The sequence below is a fragment of the Hemicordylus capensis genome, chromosome 6 (genome assembly GCF_027244095.1).
Source record: "Hemicordylus capensis ecotype Gifberg chromosome 6, rHemCap1.1.pri, whole genome shotgun sequence".
NCBI lineage: Eukaryota > Metazoa > Chordata > Lepidosauria > Squamata > Cordylidae > Hemicordylus > Hemicordylus capensis.
Window position 1 is genome coordinate 2,053,263 of NC_069662.1, and position 19,891 is coordinate 2,073,153.

General features: G+C 49.6%; 1 protein-coding gene across 4 annotated transcripts in view; it reads right to left on the reverse strand.

Annotated features, from left to right (window-relative positions):
- Positions 1 to 2,732: 2,732 nt before the first annotated feature.
- Positions 2,733 to 19,891, reverse strand: part of TNK1 (tyrosine kinase non receptor 1) — a 30,523-nt gene continuing 13,364 nt past the window's right edge. For all 4 annotated transcript variants that reach the window (XM_053258795.1, XM_053258794.1, XM_053258796.1 and 1 more), the window contains 10 exons: positions 19,636 to 19,788; positions 18,592 to 18,860; positions 14,729 to 14,855; positions 12,927 to 13,073; positions 12,080 to 12,174; positions 10,064 to 10,267; positions 9,068 to 9,138; positions 8,480 to 8,823; positions 4,335 to 4,430; positions 2,733 to 3,812 (listed from right to left, as the gene is read on the reverse strand). In XM_053258795.1, the coding sequence (XP_053114770.1) occupies positions 3,690 to 3,812; positions 4,335 to 4,430; positions 8,480 to 8,823; positions 9,068 to 9,138; positions 10,064 to 10,267; positions 12,080 to 12,174; positions 12,927 to 13,073; positions 14,729 to 14,855; positions 18,592 to 18,860; positions 19,636 to 19,788 (1,629 nt within the window). In that variant the 3' untranslated portion in view covers positions 2,733 to 3,689. The remainder of the gene's footprint in view (positions 3,813 to 4,334; positions 4,431 to 8,479; positions 8,824 to 9,067; positions 9,139 to 10,063; positions 10,268 to 12,079; positions 12,175 to 12,926; positions 13,074 to 14,728; positions 14,856 to 18,591; positions 18,861 to 19,635; positions 19,789 to 19,891) is intronic.

Genomic DNA, 19,891 nt, shown 5'->3' on the forward strand with positions numbered 1-19,891 from the left:
GTGGCCATCACCACATCCCATGGCAAAGAATTCCATAGATTAATTGTGCGCTGTGTGAAAAAGTACTTCCTCTTGTCTTTCCTAAATTTCTCGACCTTCAGTTTCATGGGGTGACCCCTGGTTCTAGTGTTGGGAGAAAGGGAGAGAAATTTCTCTTTGTCTACTCTCTCCACTCCATGCATAATTTTGTACACCTTGGTCATGTCGTCCCTTAATCATCTCTTGTCCAAGGTAAAGAGCCCCAGATGCTGTAGCCTAGCCTCATGAGGAAGGTGCTCCAGGCCCCTGATCATCTTGGCTGCCCTCTTCTGCACCTTTTCCAGTTCGACAATGTCCTCCTTTAGATGTGGTCACCAGAATTGTACAGAATACTCCAGGTGTGGCCGCACCATCGTTTTGTATAAGGGCATTGTAATATGAGCATTTTTATTTTCAACCCCCCTCCTAATGATTCCTATCACGGAGCTCGCCTTTTTCACAGCTGCCTTGCACTGAGTTGACACTTTCAGTGAGTTGTCCACCACAACCTCAAGATATCTCTATCCTGTTCAGTCACTGACAGCTCAGATCCCATCAGCGTAGATGTGAAGTTGGTGTTTTTTGCCCCAACGTGCATCACTTTACACTTGCTTACAAGGAACCACATTTGCTATTTTGTCTCCCACTCCCCCAGTTTGGAGAGATCTTTTTGGAGCTCCTCACAATCCAGTGTGGATTTCACTACCCTAAATAGTTTAGTGTCATCCACGAATTTGGCCACCTCGCTGCTTACCCCAACTTCTAGACCATTTATGAACAAGTTAAAGAGCACTGGTCCCAGCATCGATCCCTGGAGGACCTCACTTCCTACCTGCTTCCATTGTGAAAACTGTCCATTTATTCCTACTCTGTTTCCTGTCCTTCAAGCAGTTACCAATCCACACATGAACCTGTCCCCTTATCTATCCCATGACTGCTAAGTGTACTCAAGAGCCTTTGGTGGGGAACTTTGTCAAAAGCTTTTTGGAATATCCAAGTATACGATGTCAAGCGGATCACCTTCGTCCACATACCTGTTGACACTCTCAAAGAACTCAAAAAGGTTAGTGAGGCAAGACTCCCTTGCAGAAGCCAGGCTGGTTCTCCTTCAGCAAGGCCTTCTATATGCTTAACAATTTTGTCCTTAAGTATGCTTTCCATCAATTTACCCGGCACCAAAGTTAAGCTGACCGGCCTGTAAATTCCTGGATCCCTTTTTGAAAATCGGGAGTCACAGTGGCTACTTTCCAGTCCTCTGGTACAGAGCCTGAGTGTAGGGACAAGTTATATTTTTTTTGCTAGGAGGTCGGCAATTTCACATTTGAGTTGTTTCAGAACTCCTGGGTGGATGCCATCTGGCCCTGGTGATTTGTTAATCTTTAGTTTTTCAGGGCAGTTTAGAACATCTTCCTTTGTCACCTCAAACTGGCCCAGTTGTTCAGCCACTAAATCTGAAAAGCGTGTGTCTAACCTACGCCGACAGGTGCGGGTAACCCGTTGAACCCCATTCATGAGGGGGATCGGGGATTACAGTTATTCCCCATGAACAAGGAATTCCCAGTAAGTGCGGGCCGTAAGCTTGCATTGATTGAGTCCCTGCCCTTGTACATACCACCTGTCGCTACTACTGCTTTGGATGGTTTAGTGAGGCCCTCGGATCAGAGGCAAGCATGCAGGCGCTCTTCCCAGAGTGGCCCCATCCCGAGGGGAATATCTTCCAGGGTTCACACATTTAGCCTCTCATTCAGATACAAACCAGGGTGGGCCCTGCTTAGTAAAGGGGACAATTCATGCGTGCTGCCACAAGGCCAGCTTTGGCTGCCCCCTTCCCAGTCCACTCCATCCATCCTCCCTCGCTGCTCAGTCCGTCCTGCACCTCGTCTGGTCTTGAGTGCCCAACTGCACTGACCAGCTAAATGCTCTTCTTCATGGCTCCTGCTGTTGCTGCCTGCGAGCATCCAAAAAAGAATCCAACTATATGGATGTTTTAATATAATTGTGATAAAACTGCATGGTTTAAAAACACTGCCCAACTATACAAAAGATTATACAACTAGGTCAATAAAGTGCTAACAGAAGTCCAAACTTTCAGTTGGATTGGAGACTAACCGTAGTATATACAATTGCCTCTGAAGAAGACTTAATGCAGTCGAAATGCATCTGGCAACAATACAGGAGAGATTAGATGCTGGCAAGATCACCATTTGGTGCTTCATTCAAAGCACAACACTGGGAACATTTAGGCACGCTTCTCCCATTTGATCAGCAACTTTGAATGTGAACTATTAGATTTAATAATGAGAGTACCATTTTGTATTGGTTTTATTGAGATTTATATAGTTATATTTTTATTGATCCAGTTCTACCATCTTTTGTAAAGTTGGAGAGTGTTTTTAACCATACAGTTTTATCACTATTATATTAAAATATCCATATAGTATATCTGGATTATTTTCTGGATGCTCTTACATATTGCTGAATCCAAACAGAGCTTTGTTTTCTTTTGTTGCTACCTGGGAGCCAGCAAAAAAGTCCCTGTGGCAGGATCCGCCCCTTGGCCTTCTTTTATGGAGGCCTCATGTTGACCCTGCCCAGGTATGCCCACAATCACACACACAGTGTTCACCCTCACTACGCTCTGCTGGGACTTGGGTGCCTGGTGTACACGCAAACAGATAAGGAGCAGTTCGGAGCCCTTCAAATGAGCATCCCTGTAGCCATGACAGAGTCACGCCTTTGTGGACCCCGATACTTTATTTACACAGGGAACACACATTTCTGCACACACTTCACCTTGTGTACAGAATCCGAGTGCTGGCGGAAAGTTGGCTCTCGTTCCCCGCTCTGCTTGGTCTTGGTTCTCACTGCGTCTGGTTCAGAAGTTTAAACTTGGAAGCTCATGTGTCCAAATGCTTCTCTCATACAGAAGCATTTTTTGCACTGAGGAAACGCCAGACTGGGCTAGAGGTCTCCTTGACATTGGCTAGTTGTGTGTGGAGAATATTTTGTAGGAATGAGTCTCCAGTCAAGTGAGCCTCCCCACCCCCAGCTGCAGATGGAGAGAGCCACAGGACCCCAGGTTGGGAATCCCTGCACTTGAACATCCACTGCCTTTAGAGCAACCCTGACGGATCCATCGTTTCCCTGGGAGGCAGGCAGGCAGAGGAGAGAGACGCACACCGCCACCAATGCATCTACAGAGCGGGCAGGATAGGCAGGGAGTTCTGCACAATTCCTCTGAAATGGACAGGGAACGGGCGAGGGAATGGTAGTGCTGTTGTGCAGCTCCTGTCCATTCTGGTGGTGCTTCTGCAGGAGAACTTCCCCATTTATCTTGTGAGTGGGGAGGGAAAGGGCCCCATGTGCAACTCTCCAAAAAGGTGGCAGGAGTCAGTGCTGAAGAGCAGCTGGAGATGCAGTGGAGCCGCTGGGAGAGGGGCAGCCCATGCAGAGGAGCCAGGACTCTGCGGGCGTAGGGAAGAGGCTTGGAGAAGCTGCTGCCCAAGAGATGGACAGCCCCCTGCCTCTTGGCCTGCCCCCTCGCCCGGCGTGGCCACCAACATGGAAAGCCCAGTTCCTCTTGGCGTCTGCCTGGGGGGCATTTGCAGGCGGAAGTGGGAGTCCAGAGCTCACAGCCCCTTGGAGTCCATCCCACTGGCACCGCCTCCCGGTCAAGCGCGGAGTCCCCGGCTGAGCACGTAGCGCGAGGCCATGGCGAGGTTCCAGCGGTGCCTCTCCAGGATCCAACGGCACTCTTCGCGTGAGTGGGAGCTGAGGTGGAAGAGCTGGTCCACCTGTTCAAGGAGGAAGCCGCGTGTCAAAGACAGGAGGGCCGGACAGCTGGGCGGGGGGGGTGCGTTGTGGGATCCCACTTCGTTGTGGGTAGGGGAATTGGGGAAGAGGGCAGCCCACTCCGTGCTGGGTTTGTCCCGGGAGATGCTGGGGCTCGCCTTCCACCCAGCAGCTGTGGCTGAGGTGGAACAGCCCCCACCACAGAACCCCATCAGCTCGATCAGCAGAGCGAACCAATAAGGGGCGGTTTACAGAGAACCCACCGGTGTGGACTGCAGAGAGCCGAGGGCCAGAAGCCCATCAAGGGCGAAGCAGGAGGGTGGGGCCCCCAGCTCAGAGGCAGAGCAACTGCTTTGCCTTGGCAAAGGTCCTGGGTTCAATCCCTGGCAGGGCTGGGAAAGACCCCGCTGGAAATCCTGGAAAGCCGATGATATGGAGCTAGATGGACCCAGGGCCTGACTCGGGACAAGTAGGGCAGCCCCTGCCCAGAGGTGGCATCTGGGGCAGGGAAGGGGGTCTCGCACCTTCAGCATCTGGGTGGCTTTCTGCAGGTGCCAGTCGCTTAGTCTCAAGGCCTCACGACACTCCTCCGTGGTTGCCCCGTGGACTCTCCCTTCCACCTGGATGGGCAAAGGCAAAACAGGGAAGATGGAAGGAAAACGGATGGGCATGCTGGATGGTCCTGGATCAACCCCCAGCTTGGCAGCAGGAAGGGAGCCCGGATGCCTGGGTTCCTTTTGTCTAGTCCGCCCGCAGACCCATAGCCAGACTAAAGGTAGGTGTGTGTGTGTGTACCAAAAAAGTGTGTGCATGTGGTGGGGAGGGAGCTCATCTGGCCTTGCAGCCCTTGGAGCATTGGGGGGCTAAGCAAAATATTAAGAATTTCTTTTTAAAGTTCCTTTTAGTAATTTGCAAAGGATTTCATTTTCACCATGTTCGGCTTAGATGAGGAAAACACAGTTAGGTCTGGCAAACTATTTCAAGCACACCACATTAGTTGTCCATACACTGAAATCGAGCAAAAGCCTACAGAAGTTGCAATATTCTAAAACAATGGGTTTTAATGTGATGTTCTCCATTACATTACAGCACAGAAAGTGATGAATGCCCCTCCTAGTCCTAAGTGCAAGCAACGTTCAGTTCATTAAATATTATTTGTTTGTAAAAACATTAGGTGGGGTAAAGAACATTTTAAGGTGGGGGAAGCCCACCCTAGCCCCGGCCCCAGCTACAGGTTTGTCTGTGTGCAGAGATGACAAGGGTCTGGGGGGAGGGAATTGGCATCTTGATCCCTGCAACCCAGCAAGAGGATGTTGGGCTAGGAAAGGGCCCTCTGTGTCATGGCAACCTTGGGAATTTCAGAAATCTGTTAGAAGAGACAAGTACTACAATGACACCTGTAAAGACCTTGAGGATGGAAATAGAAATGGAAAAACAAGGAAAGTTTTCCAAAAGATCTCTGAGTCAGAGATCTCAGTTCCAACCTCGAACTGGTATGTTAAGGGATGCCAAAGGACAGATAGTAACTGATTCAGCGAAGAGCAAACAGAGATGGAAGGAGTATACTGAAGATCTGTACAGCAGGGACGTCAGCATCCAAGATACTCTAGAAGATATTCCCTACTTGCAAGAACCTCTAGTACGGGGCGATGAAGTTAGATCAGCACTCTGGTCATTACCAAGTCGGAAGGCTACAGGAACGGATGGAATAGCTACAGAAATATGGCAGGCACCAGAAGAAGAATCAGTCAAGGCTCTAACCAAACTATGCCAGCAAATTTGGAGAATGACACAGTGGCCAACAGATTGGAAGAGGTCAGTCTACATACCCATACCAAAGAAAGGAGACTTAACAGATTGCGCAAACCATCGCACAATAGCCTTAATTTCCCATGCTAGCAAAATCATGCTCAGGGTCATCCAACACAGATTAGAGCCCTACGTGGAAAGGGAAATGCTGGATGTTCAAGCTGGTTTGAGAAAAGGCCGAGGAACAAGAGACATCATTGCTGATGCACAGTGGATAATTGAGAAAGCCAAAGAATACCAAAAAGAGGTCAATATGTGCTTTATTGACTACAGAAAAGCCTTTGATTGCATCCACCAGGTCAAGTTGTGGAATATCCTTAGGAAAATGGGCGTCCCAGAACATCTCATTGTTCTCATGAGAAACCTACACACGGGACAGGAAGCCACAGTCCAGACGGAACATGGTGAAACAGACTGGTTCCAGATCAGCAAAGGAGTAAGGCAAGGCTGTCTACTTTCTCCTTCTTTATTCAATTTATATGCTGAACATATACTGAAAGAAGCTGGATTAGAAGAAGATGAGTGTGGTTCTAAAGTTGGAGGAAGAAACATCAATAGCCTGCGCTACGCTGATGACACCACTCTGATAGCTGAGAATGCAGATGATCTACAAGCTCTAGTAATGAAAGTCAAGCAGCACAGTGAAAAAATGGGACTACAACTAAATGTCAAGAAGACCAAACTAATGACAACCTCAGAATTGATAATGAAGAGATTAAAGTGGTGGATAGCTTCTGCCTTTTAGGATTGACCATCAACAGTAAAGGATCCAGCAGTCAAGAAATACGCTGCAGACTAGCACTTCGTAGAGTTGCAATGAAGGCCTTGGAAAAGATTAGAATCATTTGGACAATGGTTTTTCCTGTGACACTCTATGGATGCGAAAGCTGGACTTTGAAGAAGCAAGACAGAAAAAGCATTTGCGCTTTTGAACTTTGGTGCTGGAGAAGACTGTTGAGGATACCATGGACAGCTAGGAAAACAACAAATGGATCATAGAACAAATCAATCCAGAATTTTCCCTCGAGGCACAAATGACCAGGCTCAAACTAGCATACTTCAGACACATTATGCGAAGACTCAGCTCCCTTGAGAAGTCCAAAATGTTGGGGAAAGTGGAAGGTAAGAGAAGAAGACAACCAGCAGCATAGTGGTTTGATTACGACACCAATGAATGCACCACTAAGAGACTTTAAAGGCCAAGTGGAAGACAGATCATCCTAGAGAAAATCTATCTATGTGGTTGCTAAGAGTCAACACCAGCTTGACGGCACTTAATCAATCAATCATAGCATGTCTTTATGAGTTTCCAATGGCCTGAAGTTCTGGACTGCCAGCTGTAGGCAAACTTCTCCAGCCAAAAAGCAAAGAGGGGAAGCCTCAAACAGGTGCTCAGATCATGCGGCTTAATTAAGAAACCCGCCAAGATGCCTTTTGGAGCCTTCCCGGCCAGCAGACTCCCTTCCAAGAAGGATTCTCAAACTTGGGCCCTTGGATGTTGTTGGATCACAATGCCCATAATCTCCAGAGGCCATTGCGGCCCATTGTGATAATGGGATTTGTACCCAGGGTCACTGTTCCCTCTAACAGGGATTCCCAGATGTTGTTGACTACAACTCCCAGCATCCCCTGCTGCAAGGGTCGTTGGCTGGGGATGATGGGACTTGTAGTCAACAACATCTGGGAATCTCTATTAGAGGGAACACTGCCCAGGGTTCCCCTTAATTTTTTTCATCTGTGTGCGGAATGAGTTTTGTTCTGGGCAGCAGTATCAAGACAGTTTGTGTGCTCGTGCATTCAGAGGTGGGCCTTCCTGATTTAACCTGAGCAGGAGCTAAAATTAACTGAGAAGACTTCAAAAAACCTTGTGTAAGTGTGCACATGTGCACGCCTTAGAGGGAACACCTCTGGGGCTCCATGGATGTGCACCCTTGCCTTACAAGTACCGAGAACACTTCTTGGGCATCTAAAGGCAGCCTACACATTGAGTACCTTCCTCATAAAGCAGAACTAAAGCATCTGGGGGGCTCTTTAGTTTAGAAAAAAGGTAACTAAGGAGAGACATGAGCGAGGTCTATTAAATTATGCATGGTGTGGAGAGAGTGGACAGAGAGAAATTATTCTCCTTCTCTCACAACACTAGAACCCGGGGGCATCCCATGAAACTGATTGACAGGAAGTTTAGGACCGACGAAAGAAAGTACTTTTTCACACGAGGCACAACTAATCTATGGAATTCTCTGGCACGGGATGTGGTGATGGCCACTATCTTGGATGGCTTTAAAAGGGGCTTAGGCAGATTCATGGCAGACAGGTATCTTTGGCTGCTACTCTGATGGCTACCAGAGGCAAGAAGCTTCTAAATCCCAGTGGCAGGGGAGCAACAGCAGGAGAGAGGGCATGCCCTCACCTCTTGCCTGTGGGCTTCTCAGGAGGCATCTGGTGGGCCACTATGTGAAACAGGATGTTGGACTAGGTGGGCAGGGCTGGTTCTGGGGGATCTGGCACCCAAGTGCAACATTCTGTTGAGCGCCCTTAGTAAAAATGTTTCTGGGAGGGCATATGAATATATATAACCTTCTGATCTAGAAAGAGTGGTGAGCGGCCGGCTAGGAGGAACACAAGCCTTGTAGTTGTTGGCAGGGCAGGCTCTGACGGCCCCCAGCAGGCAGCGCCCCGATGCGGTGCATCGCCTGCTTACCGGGATGAGCCGGCCCTGTAGGTGGGATTCCCTGGGCCTGATCCAATGGGGCTCTTCTTATGTTCTCAATACCAGGTTCTGAGCTGCAATTTGGGGCTTGGCCTGTTCTTCTCCTTGGCCTAGCCATTTGGGCTTTCTCCTCCCCATTTGCTTTCTTACCGCCTTGATCTTTTTCTCGATCTCACTGATGGTTGGCCTCGGGCCACCAGAGGGCACTGCGACTCCTTTGGGGGCTGGCCGGGGTGGTCTCAGATCCTTCTCCCTGGCCCCTGGAGAGGAGTCCGCTTTGGGCAGGGCCCAGGTAGGCAATGCTGGGTTGGGAAGACGGGAGGTAGCTTTGGCAGGCAAGTGCTCTGGCTGTGGAGCTTGTGGGAGGGGGCTTGGGAGGTCACTGAACCGACGGTGTACAGGCACACCAGGGTGATCCACTTTGAAAGCCGGGAGCTTGGGTCTGCTGCGCAGGACGCTGAATTCCGAGATGGACTCCAGACTTTTGGAGAGACCTGGCCGAAAGAGCAGGGGAAACAATTAGCGCGGCAACTGATTAAAACAGGGGTTCTCCACCTTGGCACACACACCCCGATGTTGTTGGACTACAACTCCCATCATCCCCAGCTGCAGTGGCCTGAGAAGCCCTGGATTAAAATGTGTGCAAAGTTATGGGGGGAGGCCGAGGCTGAGGACTCCCAGGTTCTCTCCCCATCTTGGCATAGGGCACTGGTCCCTGGGAGGGGGCGAGATACTCACGCGCCAGCTGCAGCAGCTGCTGGGCTCCTGTTCGTTTCTGAGCATTGGTGTGGCCCAGTTTTGATTTCTTCCTAGGGTAGAAAGCACAGCCCCTAATTAAGTGAGTTGCTTGCCTCTTGAGTGTGGTGCCTCTTTCCCCAGTGACAGGCTCGCCGGAAGCTGGAAGCCTTTCACAGCAACCCAACCTGATTCTAAATGGAATGTGGAATGCGGAGACCCCTTCCCTCCCTCCAATCACACCCTTCGCTTTTAAGGTTCATTTGCATGCTCCAGTTCTGTTGGTCGCAAGGAATTGTCTTCGCCCTACTTGCTGAAGCCCAGAAATGTTACTCCTGTGGTGTCACCACTGACCCATCGGTGGCTGCACACAAGAGAACAGGGTCAAAGCCCACTATGATCCCTACACAATCCTCTGAGCCAAAGAGGTGCCTTTTAAAGTGGCCTCTTATATTTAGCAAGAGCACCTGGGACATCTGACCAGCAGCTGGCCTTATCCAGTCCCAGCACAGCATCCTGCAAGAGGGGTTGCTGGTATCTACCTTAAGGTTTTTTGCTTCTTGTATTATTATTAATTATTTATTCGATTTCTATATTGCCCTTCCAAAAATGGCTCAGGGCAGTTTACACAGAGCAATAACAAATAAGATAAGATGGCTCCCTGTCCCCAAAGTGCTCACAATCTAAAAAGAAACACAAGATAGACACCAGCCACAGTCACTGGAGGTCCTGTGCTGGGGGTGGAAAGGGCCAGTTACTCTCCCCCTGCTAAATAGAGAGAATCACCACGTTAAAAAGGTGCCTCTTTGCCAACTTAGATTGTGAGCCCTTTGGGAACAGGGAGCTATCTTTACTTATTATTATTTTTCTATGTAAACTGCTTTGAGAATTTTTGTTGAAAAGTGGTAGGTAAATATTTGAAGTAGTAGCAGTACATACATGTGTGCGCATGGGAGGAAAGCCCCCTGCCCACCCCCACCCCCCATTCGCCTAACATACTCCTCCATCCTTTTCGGAGTCCCCCAGCTGCGTTCAGGGTCCGTGTCTCCGTGACCCAGGTGAACAAAGGAATTCCGGATGGGGAGGCTAATTCGAGGTGCCCCAGCAGGGGGCGCTGCTTCCTCTGTCGTCACTGCGGAGGGTGGGAAGATGCCCACCTTCAGGGTGCGCTGATTTTGGCCACGCCACATGGCCGAACTGGCACTGGAAGGAAGGAAGGAGAGAGCAGGCAGGTGAGAGAGCGCCAGCCCAGCAGGGCCACTTGACCCCAGGTCTGTTCCTGTGATTTTTGGCCGCTGTCACATGAACCAGGGCTTCTCATATTTGAGCCCCCAGATGTCGTTGGACCACAACTCCCATCAACCCCCACTGCAACGGCTAAGCACTTGGCTCTCTGTGGAAGGTCACTGTTCAAGCATCTAGCTCTCAGCGTCTGTCTCTGTCTCCTCTCGCTCTCTCTCTCTCATCCTGCATCTAATTTTATTATTTATTTATTGTGATTTGCCCAACTGCACTGACCAGCTAAATGCTCTTCTTCGTGGCTCCTGCTGTTGCTGCTTGCGAGCATCCAAAAAGGAATCCAAATATAATATATGGATATTTTAATGTAATTGTGATAAAACTGTAAGGTTTAAAAACACTGCCCAGCTATACAAAAGATTATCCAACTAGGTCAACAAAGTGCTAACAGAAGGTCCCCTTGGCCCATGTTTTCAAGGTGCGATCGGCATAATGCCTTCAAGCAAGGCGTTTCCTATAAGTGATCGAGACACAATCGATCGGCGTTTTGCTACCCCAGATGTACCAGGTGTTTCATCCTTGGATCCACCAGCGGCTTCTCACTACGAATTGGCATTGGCAGCTCCATTTTGCCCTGCCTTGACTCTCACTCCTGCTTTACTTTTCACCTCCAGACCGGCCCTTTTTCCTAAGCCGGTCTGGGCAACACTCTTGGCCACGAGATTCTAGACTTCTTTAGATTTTTCCTGGCTCACAGACCTCTGCCTGGTCCCTGGGCTCCTGCTCCCGCCTTCCTGCGGGGAGAGAAGCCCCTCGGTAATGATCTACAAAGATTGTACAGCACCCCACCGGAAGGATCGAGGTCGTCGCTAACCCCTGCTCACAGACTTCTCACTCCCTCTCCTTCTAAAATCCAAAGCTGTTTCTCTCTTGTCAGCCTCCAGTGAACATAATTCGGAATCTCAAGCCAAATTGCCTCCTTGTGAGCTGTAATATAGGCTTTTTAATCTCTTCATCTTGGTAGTTAAACGTTGCTGCCCATTAACCATTATTTTCATTACCCCTGTAAAACCCTCAAGAAAACCTCATTCTGTTTTTGCACTTTAACCTCTCCGTTCAGCTCTTTCCGTGTCTGCAGCTTTGGGCAAATTTATTCTGGAGGTGGGCTGCTCCGTTCAAACTTGCTAATTTCCCCACACACAGCCTGGGGGGGATTTGCCAATTCCCCAGGAGCAGGACCATTAACAAAGCCGCTGCCAGTCTGTGTAGACAATACTGAGCTAGAGAGACCAGGCGTCTGACTCAGTAGAAGGCCACTTGCTACGTTCCTATCCCCAGCCAAAGCCATTGTGTCTGGAGATAATGGCCACTGTAGCCCAACCACATCTAGGGACCCCAAGAGATCATTTTCACAGAGGCTCTCCAAATCCTATCCCCATGGAGCAAACCCGGCATCTCAACTCTTGGGGAGGAGAACTTGCCTTGGGGTAGTGGGCATGAATTCTCCCCTTTCTAAGCAGGGTCCACCCTGGTTTGCATGTGGAAGGGCAACTCCATGCAAGGGCTGTAAGATACTCCTCTTGGGGGATGATGGGGCCCGTAGCTCAATGGCAGAGCCTCTGCATGCTTGTATCAAGGAGGTCCCGGGTTCAAGCCCTGGCTGCACCTCCAGGTAGGGCAGGGAGAGGCTCCTGCCTGCAGCCCTGCCAGTCAATGCTGGCCCCACTGAGCTAGCTAGACCAAGGGGGAGAAGGCCTCTTCCTCGGTTCCGCTCACCTGCCTTCAATCACCGTGACGGCATCGTTGGCTTCCAGACGCAGCCACCCGGGCTCGGCCAGCTGCTGGGAGGCCTTCACTTCCTTTGGACGGAGCTGAGGCGAAAGGGGACAGGGGAGGGTGAATGCAGATTCATTTCTCATCTGGCTCCCCGTCTGTGTCCGGGGCCCAGTTCAAAGTGCCGGTTCTAACCTTTGCACCCCGAATTCTAGCTTCTCTCCAGCTTCCTTCCCACCCACCCAGCCCCGGGCTGGGAGAGCAGCCGAAGCTGTAGCTGAAGGCTGGCCTCTCCGGGCAGCTGGCCGGTTGCTCTGCTCTCCCCAATGGCTCGGACCCTGAGCACCTGGGCCAGCTCTGCCTCACAGGGGGAGTGAGAGTCACCTGGGGGACCCCCACCGCCCCGTTTGGCCCTTAGAAAGGAGAGGTGGGTCTGCAGCTCGGCGCTAGGCAGGCCGCCTTGACGCTCCCCCTGAAAGGTCAACTATGTCGCTTGGGATGCCTCCCCTGGGTCCCCAGCCCTCCATGGTTTCTCCGGGGGAGGCAGTGGCCAAGAGCGCTTCTTATCAGCCTCAGCCAAAACCTATGAAAGCCGCTGCCAATCAGGGCTTTCAGACTTGGGTCCCCGTGAACTACAAGTCCCATCATACACTGGTCGCGGTGGCTGTGGATGATGGGATTTGTAGTCCAACAGCATCTGGGGCGCCAAGGGTGTGGACAATACTGAGCTAGATGGACCCGTGGTCTGGCTTGGATACAGCAGCTTCTGAGGTCCCGAGGACACAGAACGAGAAAGGTTTCACGCCATGATCACCCCATGCACGGAAGTGTGTATTTCTCTCGGCCTCACCTCTTGCAGCAGGCTGACCACCTCACGGAAGTGGGGTCTCTCCTCCGGGTTCTGCGCCCAGCACTTCAGGGCCAGGGCATAGATCCCCCGGGGACAATCATCGGGGCGCTCCAGTCGTCCCCCTTCTCTGTCTATTTTGAGCATGATCTGGGGGGCGGGAGAAGGCAGGAGGGTGTGAGTTTGGGCTGATAATAACTGGGAGCGCTTTGATAGGGATTGTACATCTTCATGCTCTCAGCAAACATAGAAAAAGAAAAGCCCCCATGGCATCTCATAGGCAATGTCCTTCTGTAATCATTCAGCCATGACTTGGTTTACCATCTTTCTTTGCCAATCTGCAAACATGGCCCAAGGCTGGGCACCAAAACCAGCATTTTGCCAGCCCCCCCAATCTTTTAAACTGCACCCTAAAATGAATGGCAGAGAAGAGAACGCCCACAGGAATGCACTGGGTTTCCAAGTGGCCAGCCGAACGCCTTTCCTACGGCCACTGGAACAGAGCCCACGAATCTCTGCCTTTCATGTTACTATGCCCTGGTCCTAGTCCATAAAAGCGGATGCCACGATAAATGCGTCAGTCTTTTAAGGTGTCCCAGTATTACCTCCGTATTGTTGTGAAACGGCTACTCCCCGCCGGAATGGTTGGTCGGGGGTCGCAGCACAGTGGGCAGAGCAGCTGACCTTTGCTTAGAGAAGAGCCCTGCCTCAGGCCCCAGAAGCATTTCCAGGACGGGCTCAGCAAGGCACCTCCAGCGGCCAACCAGAGTTGACACTACTGAGCTAGATGGACCAGGAGCCTGACTCAATATGAGGCGGCAGCATACAGTCTCCGTCCTGTAGACAATTCTCCCCAAATTGTACTTCCTCAAAGTTGGGGAGGGGTGGCGGAGTCGAACTTTGAGACATCAAGGAGGCCACTGTGCTCTCAAGGTGGAATGAGATTTGAGTCAGAGGATTTAGGACACGGTGTTCTTAGGTGTCCACCACAGGCCTTTGAGTCATTGGGCAAGAGGCTGGATGGAGCAGAGTTTCTAGAAGGTTACAGCTGGTGGAAGAAACCAGAAGACCCTTGCTGGATCTGACCAAGGTGGGTCCTTCGAGCCCCACACCCAGCCCATAAGCAGACCATGAAGGTAAGAGCTCTCTTGTACCGTTTGCCCCCAACGCCTGGTATTCAGAGGTACACTGTGCTGGAACATGGAGGGTCTATTCTTCGCTGTCATGGTTAATAGCGATCATGGTTGACAGACCTCCTCTTCCCCCAGGAATGAATCGTCATTTCAAGCCAGAACATAGAGGACTAGGGTTCTATTCCCCCCGGTAAACAGGTACAGCTGGAGAGAACGTAACGGCCTGGTTCACACATTCATTTGAACCTTTGTTTAATGTGAGTTACCAGCATTAGGGCAATTGTGTGAACCAAGCCGAGCTGGTCTGCGATTCCTGCCATGGCGTGGGTTCACACAATCACACTAATGCCAGTAACCTACATTCAAGCCATAACGCGGGTCAGCGCAAGGCAGGGTTTCTCAAGCTGGGGTCCCCAGATGTTGCTGGACTACAACTCCCAATGGCCAAAGGCTATTGTGGCTGGGGATGATGGGAGTTGTAGTCCAGCAACATCTAGTGACCCCAGCTTGAGAAACCCCGAGTCGCAAGGCTTTAAGGAGAACTCTGCAGGATGAGGCTCAAAAGGTTCATCTCTTGTCTGCATCGTGCTTCCCACAGTGGTTTAGACAGAAAATCACAAGCGGGGCTAGACAACATCTGGTATCCAGAGGTGTGCCATTTCGGAACTGTACCTGCCGTCCAGACATGCCCATCCATGGCTCTTCACAGTACGAGAACATCTCCCAGAGGGTTACCCCGTACATCCACACATCTGAGGCATTGGTGAAAATCCCCATGCGTAAGCTCTCAGGTGCACACCTGGGAAGGCAGGGAGGAGGAGGAGGAGGAGAGGAGGAAGATGTAAGACCTTGAAGCAAAATGTATCCCACTAAGCTCCCATATCCAAATTCCCATGATTGACTACTTCCCTGCTACTTCATCCCTGCAAAAGTTTACTTGGGTAAGCATGTTGCAAGACCTCAGCTGCTCTGCAATCTCATTTAGCATCAGTCTTGCAACAACCAGAGCCACAACTCCTTGCAAGATTTCTCCCATGGGGCTCCTCTGCAGGATTATTAAAATAAGGCTTACGAAACCTAGGCTGCCACAGGAAAAAAAGCCTCTTTGCAAGACTTTAGCTCTTCTGCCAGTCATTCAATGGGAATCCGCCTTGCAAGAGATCAGCTGCAAACCATGCCTTGCAAGAGGGCAGCCGGTCAGGATCCAAATGTGCAAACAGAGTCAAATAATAGAGCTGTCGATTTTCTCCTGGCTATAATGCTGAGCAACATGAAACTTCTAAATATGTATGATGTTAGCAAAGATTTGGGAAGACACATTTGGGACTCTCTTTATGCGAGTCCTCACAGATTGTGGGAGGAAAGGGGGAAGTGGCAGCTGCCAATCAATTCTCCCCCCCCGCCACACACCCCCTTTCAATCCTGAAGCAGGCATAGAAAGAAGTCACACATCCTAACAGCACTTCCCACTCATTCCAGATCCATGAAAGCTGGTTGTGTGCTGCTTAATGATATGAAAAAGGCACTCTGCATATCCCCAGGGGAACTCTTCTCTTTATCATCATTTCACATGTCCCAGGCTCGGGAGCTAAATGCTAGAACAGATTATTATTATTTTTTTCAAATCTGTAGACCGCCCCAAACTTCCATCTCTGGGCAGTTTACAACAACATAAAACAGATTGAAAATGAAAACCTTAAAACAATTTGTTAATCAAATTTCCTGGGAGGTGCGAGCGTTTTTATACATATTACTGTCTTGCGGATGTAAGCTCTGATATAACAAAAATTGTAGCAAATTTTTTTTATATTGCCATTAGGTTAAGGTCTCAATTATGTGCTTAACTGTGGGAGCTGTTTATGCTTGTTAAACTAATTTTTTATGAATGACTGTATTTTGATTTATTGTGTTTTAGTATTGTTGTATTGGATATGTTTGTTATTTCTATTTCTGCTGGCCAATGGCTATAATAAAATTGATGATGATGAAAACAATTTAAAAACACAGTCAAGTTAAAACGTTTGGGTGAAAAAATAAGTCTTTAGAGAGACTTTTAAAAAGTTGTCAGAGAAGGGGAGGCTCTTATTTCAGCAGGGTTAGGGTTAGGGTTAATTCCAGAATCTTGGATTAGCAAAAGAGAAGTCCTGTCCCTCTGTAGCCACCAGACGAACCTCTCCAGGTGATCTCAATGGGCAGTGGGGCTCACGACAAAGAAGGCGTTCTCTTAAATACCCAGGGAGGCCTAAGCTATTTGGGGCTTTATAGGTTATAACCAGCACTTTGTATTATGTCCAGGAACTTATTGGTGGCCACTGTAGCTCTTTCAATACAGGAGTAATACGGTCTCTCCAAGATGACCCAGAGACCAACCTGGCTGCCACCTTCAGGTACCAACTGAAGTTTCTGGACTATGTACAAAGTCAGCCCCACACAGAGTGCATCACAGTAGTCAAATCTGGAGGTTACCAGCATATGCACTACTATTCTGAGGTCATTTATCTCAAGAAATGGATGCAGCTGGGGTATTAGCCGAAGCTGATAGAAAGCACCTCCGGCCACTGCCTCGACCTGGGATACCAGGGAGAGGTTTGGATCCAGAAGCATCCCCAGACTGCACACCTGTTCCTTCTGGGGAAGTGTGACACCATCCAGAACAGCCAGATCAAAATCGTCTCCTGAGTTCCGACCCTGCACAATAGGTACCTCCACCTTATTTGGATTCAGTTTCAGTTTGTTATCCCTCATTCAGCCCATCACCACCTCTAGGCAGACATTTAGGGAGGTTATGCCTTCTCCTGATGATGTTGACATGGAGAAAAAGGTCTGGGTGTCATCAGCATACTGATACACCCTGCACCAGATCTCCTGATGATCTCTCCCAGCGGTTTCATGTAGATGTTAACAAGCATTGGAGACAGTATTAAGCCCTGGGGGACACCATATAAAAGTTCAAAATTTGAAGAGCAAGAGTCTCCAAATGACACCATAACAACAACAACAACTTCCGACTACAAACAGACAAACATCTGCCACACAATACACCAGATATAACTGTAGTCGAGAAGAAAGAAAAACAAGTCAAAATAATTGACATAGCAATACCAGGGGATAGCAGAATAGAAGAAAAATAGAAAAAATCACCAAATACAAAGATCTACAAATTGAAATTGAAAGGCTGTGGCAGAAAAAGACCAAAATAATCGCAGTGGTCATTGGCGCCCTGGGTGCAGTTCCAAAAGACCTTGAAGAGCACCTCAACACCATAGGGGCCACAGGATCATAGGATCATAGGAAGCTGCCATATACCAAGTCAGACCATTGGCCTACTCTATCTAGCTCAGTATTGTCTTCACATACGGGCAGTGGCTTCTCCAATGTTGCAGGCAGGAGTCTCTCTCAGCCCTATCTTGGAGATGCCAGGGAGGGAACTTGGAGCCTAGATGCCCTTCCCAGAGCAGCTCCATCCCCTAAGGGGAATATCTTACAGTGCTCACACTTCTAGTCTCCCTTTCGTATGCAACCAGGGCGGATCCTGCTTAGCTTAAGGGGACAAGTCATGCCTGCTACTACAAGACCAGCTCTCTTCCCACAGAAATCACCATCAGCCAGTTTACAAAAAGCAGCTTTACTGGGAACAGCGTATATTCTGCGACGATATCTATAACAACAGCAACAACATTGACAATAAAATTCTGGCATCCCAGGTCCTTGGGAAGGACTCGATGTCTGGATAAAACAAACCAGTCAATAACACCTGTCTGACTGTGTAAAATAATAATAATAATAATTATTATTATTATTATTATTCGATTTCTATACCGCCCTTCCAAAAATGGCTCAGGGCGGTTGGAATCAGGAATCTTCCCGAGAGTTAGGAGCGGAACCACCACAAAGAAGAGCCTCCCGCCCCCAACCTCCTCACTCCAGAAGGATACTATGGTCGATAGTATCGAAAACTGCCAAAAGGTCCAAAAGGATCAACAGAGTCACACTCTCTCTGTCAATTCCCAATTGGAGATCATCCATCAGGCTGACCAAGGCAGTCTCCACCTCATAGGCCACCCGAAAACCAGTTTGAAATGGGTCTAGATCAGGGATTCTCAACATGTGGGTCCCCAGATGTAATTGGACTTCAACTCCCATAATTCCCAACCAAAGGCCACTGGGGCTGGGGATTATGGGAGTTGAAGTCCAATAACATCTGGGGATCCACACATTGAGAAACCCTGGTCTAGATCATCAGTTTCCTCCAAGAATTATGTCTACCATTGCACAGTGGTAGACACCACATTCCCTAATTCATGGCACAATTATACTTGCTCAAGTTGCTAGTCCTCATGCCTGTTAAAGTATCTTCTCCAAACAAATAATGGGGCAGCGGGGGGCAGTGTTTACTGCAGGCCTTGTAAGGTCGCCTGGAAAACAGCAGTACTGGAGGGCAAGGGGCCTTACAGAGGACTGGAGACTTGACCGCGTTGGAACTCCCTGTCCCAGTGTGAGGATTCTGTGGGGTCAAGGAAGGGGCAGACACATACCAGGCGAAGGGGATGCGCCGGTGGGCGGACATGATGTAGCGGTCGCTCTTGCTCGACAGCGGCCTCATGAGACCGAAGTCGCCAATCTTGGCATGTTCCTCGGAGGCGAGGAGGATATTGCGTGCCGCCAAATCACGGTGGATGAAGAGCTTGGACTCCAAGTAGGCCATCCCTTTGGCGACCTGCAGGGCGTAGTTCCAGAGCCGGTGGAGGGAGAAGGGCGGGCGGATGTAGTCGTAGAGGGAGCCTAGTGGGGCCAGCTCAGTCACCTGCAGGGAGGAAAGAGTCAAAGGGGCGCCATGTTGGATTTTTCTGCCTCAGGCACCAAGAGTCTTGGGCCATTCCATGAACCCCGGAGATCTTCCCAAAGGACCCAGGAGTCCTGGCGACCAGCACCCACTCGCTTGGAGCAAGGGGTTCTCAAACTTGCGTCTCCAGGTGTGGTTGGACTACAAGCCCCATCATCCCCAGCCAGAAGGCCGAAGGGAGGGGATGACGGGAGTTGTAGTCTAACCACATCTGGGGACCCAAGTCCTGCTCCAAGCTGTTCTGCCAAACACAGGCGGACGAGGACCCAGGAGTCCTGGCAATGGCCAAGCTCTTTCCGTTCTAACCCCCTTGAACATGAAGACTCGGAATCTATTTCATTTATTTGGAGCATTTTTATACCACCAGAAACCAGTGTCTCTGGATGGCTTACACAATTTAAAATACAAAATCAGCAACACATTAAAGCAAGCAGAATAATTAAAAGCAAATATAATGCTTTGATATTTAGAAAAGCATTACATATAATGCTTTAAATGAATTAAAACAACAGCTAATCAAAGCCAAAGCAGAATGATTAAAAGCAAATATAAACATTTAAAATGAGTTAAAACAGCTAATCAGGAACAGAGAGGTGTGTCTTAAGGTTCTTTCTGAAGGCTGCCAGGGCAGAACACATCCCTTCTCCCCCCGCCCCACCCCGCACACCTTAACAACAACCCTGTGAGGTAGGCTAGGCTGTGCGCAGCATCACCAAATGAGCTGCTGCCCCCTTACCATCTTCAGGGGCTGGGTGAGCACCACCCCGTGGAGCCGGATGAGGTTAGGGTGGTCTAGGCAGCACATGGCGTTGACCTCATTGAGGAAATCGATCAGGGCGCCAGGGTCAGACGAGACGTCGGAACGCAGGGATTTCACAGCCACAGAAAGCTGGGGAAAGGAGAAGGTGGCCGGTGGGGGGAACACAAGGTGAGTCCCACAAGATAAGTCTGTGTTGGCATGCATCCTGTTTCCAACAGAGGATAGCCAGATG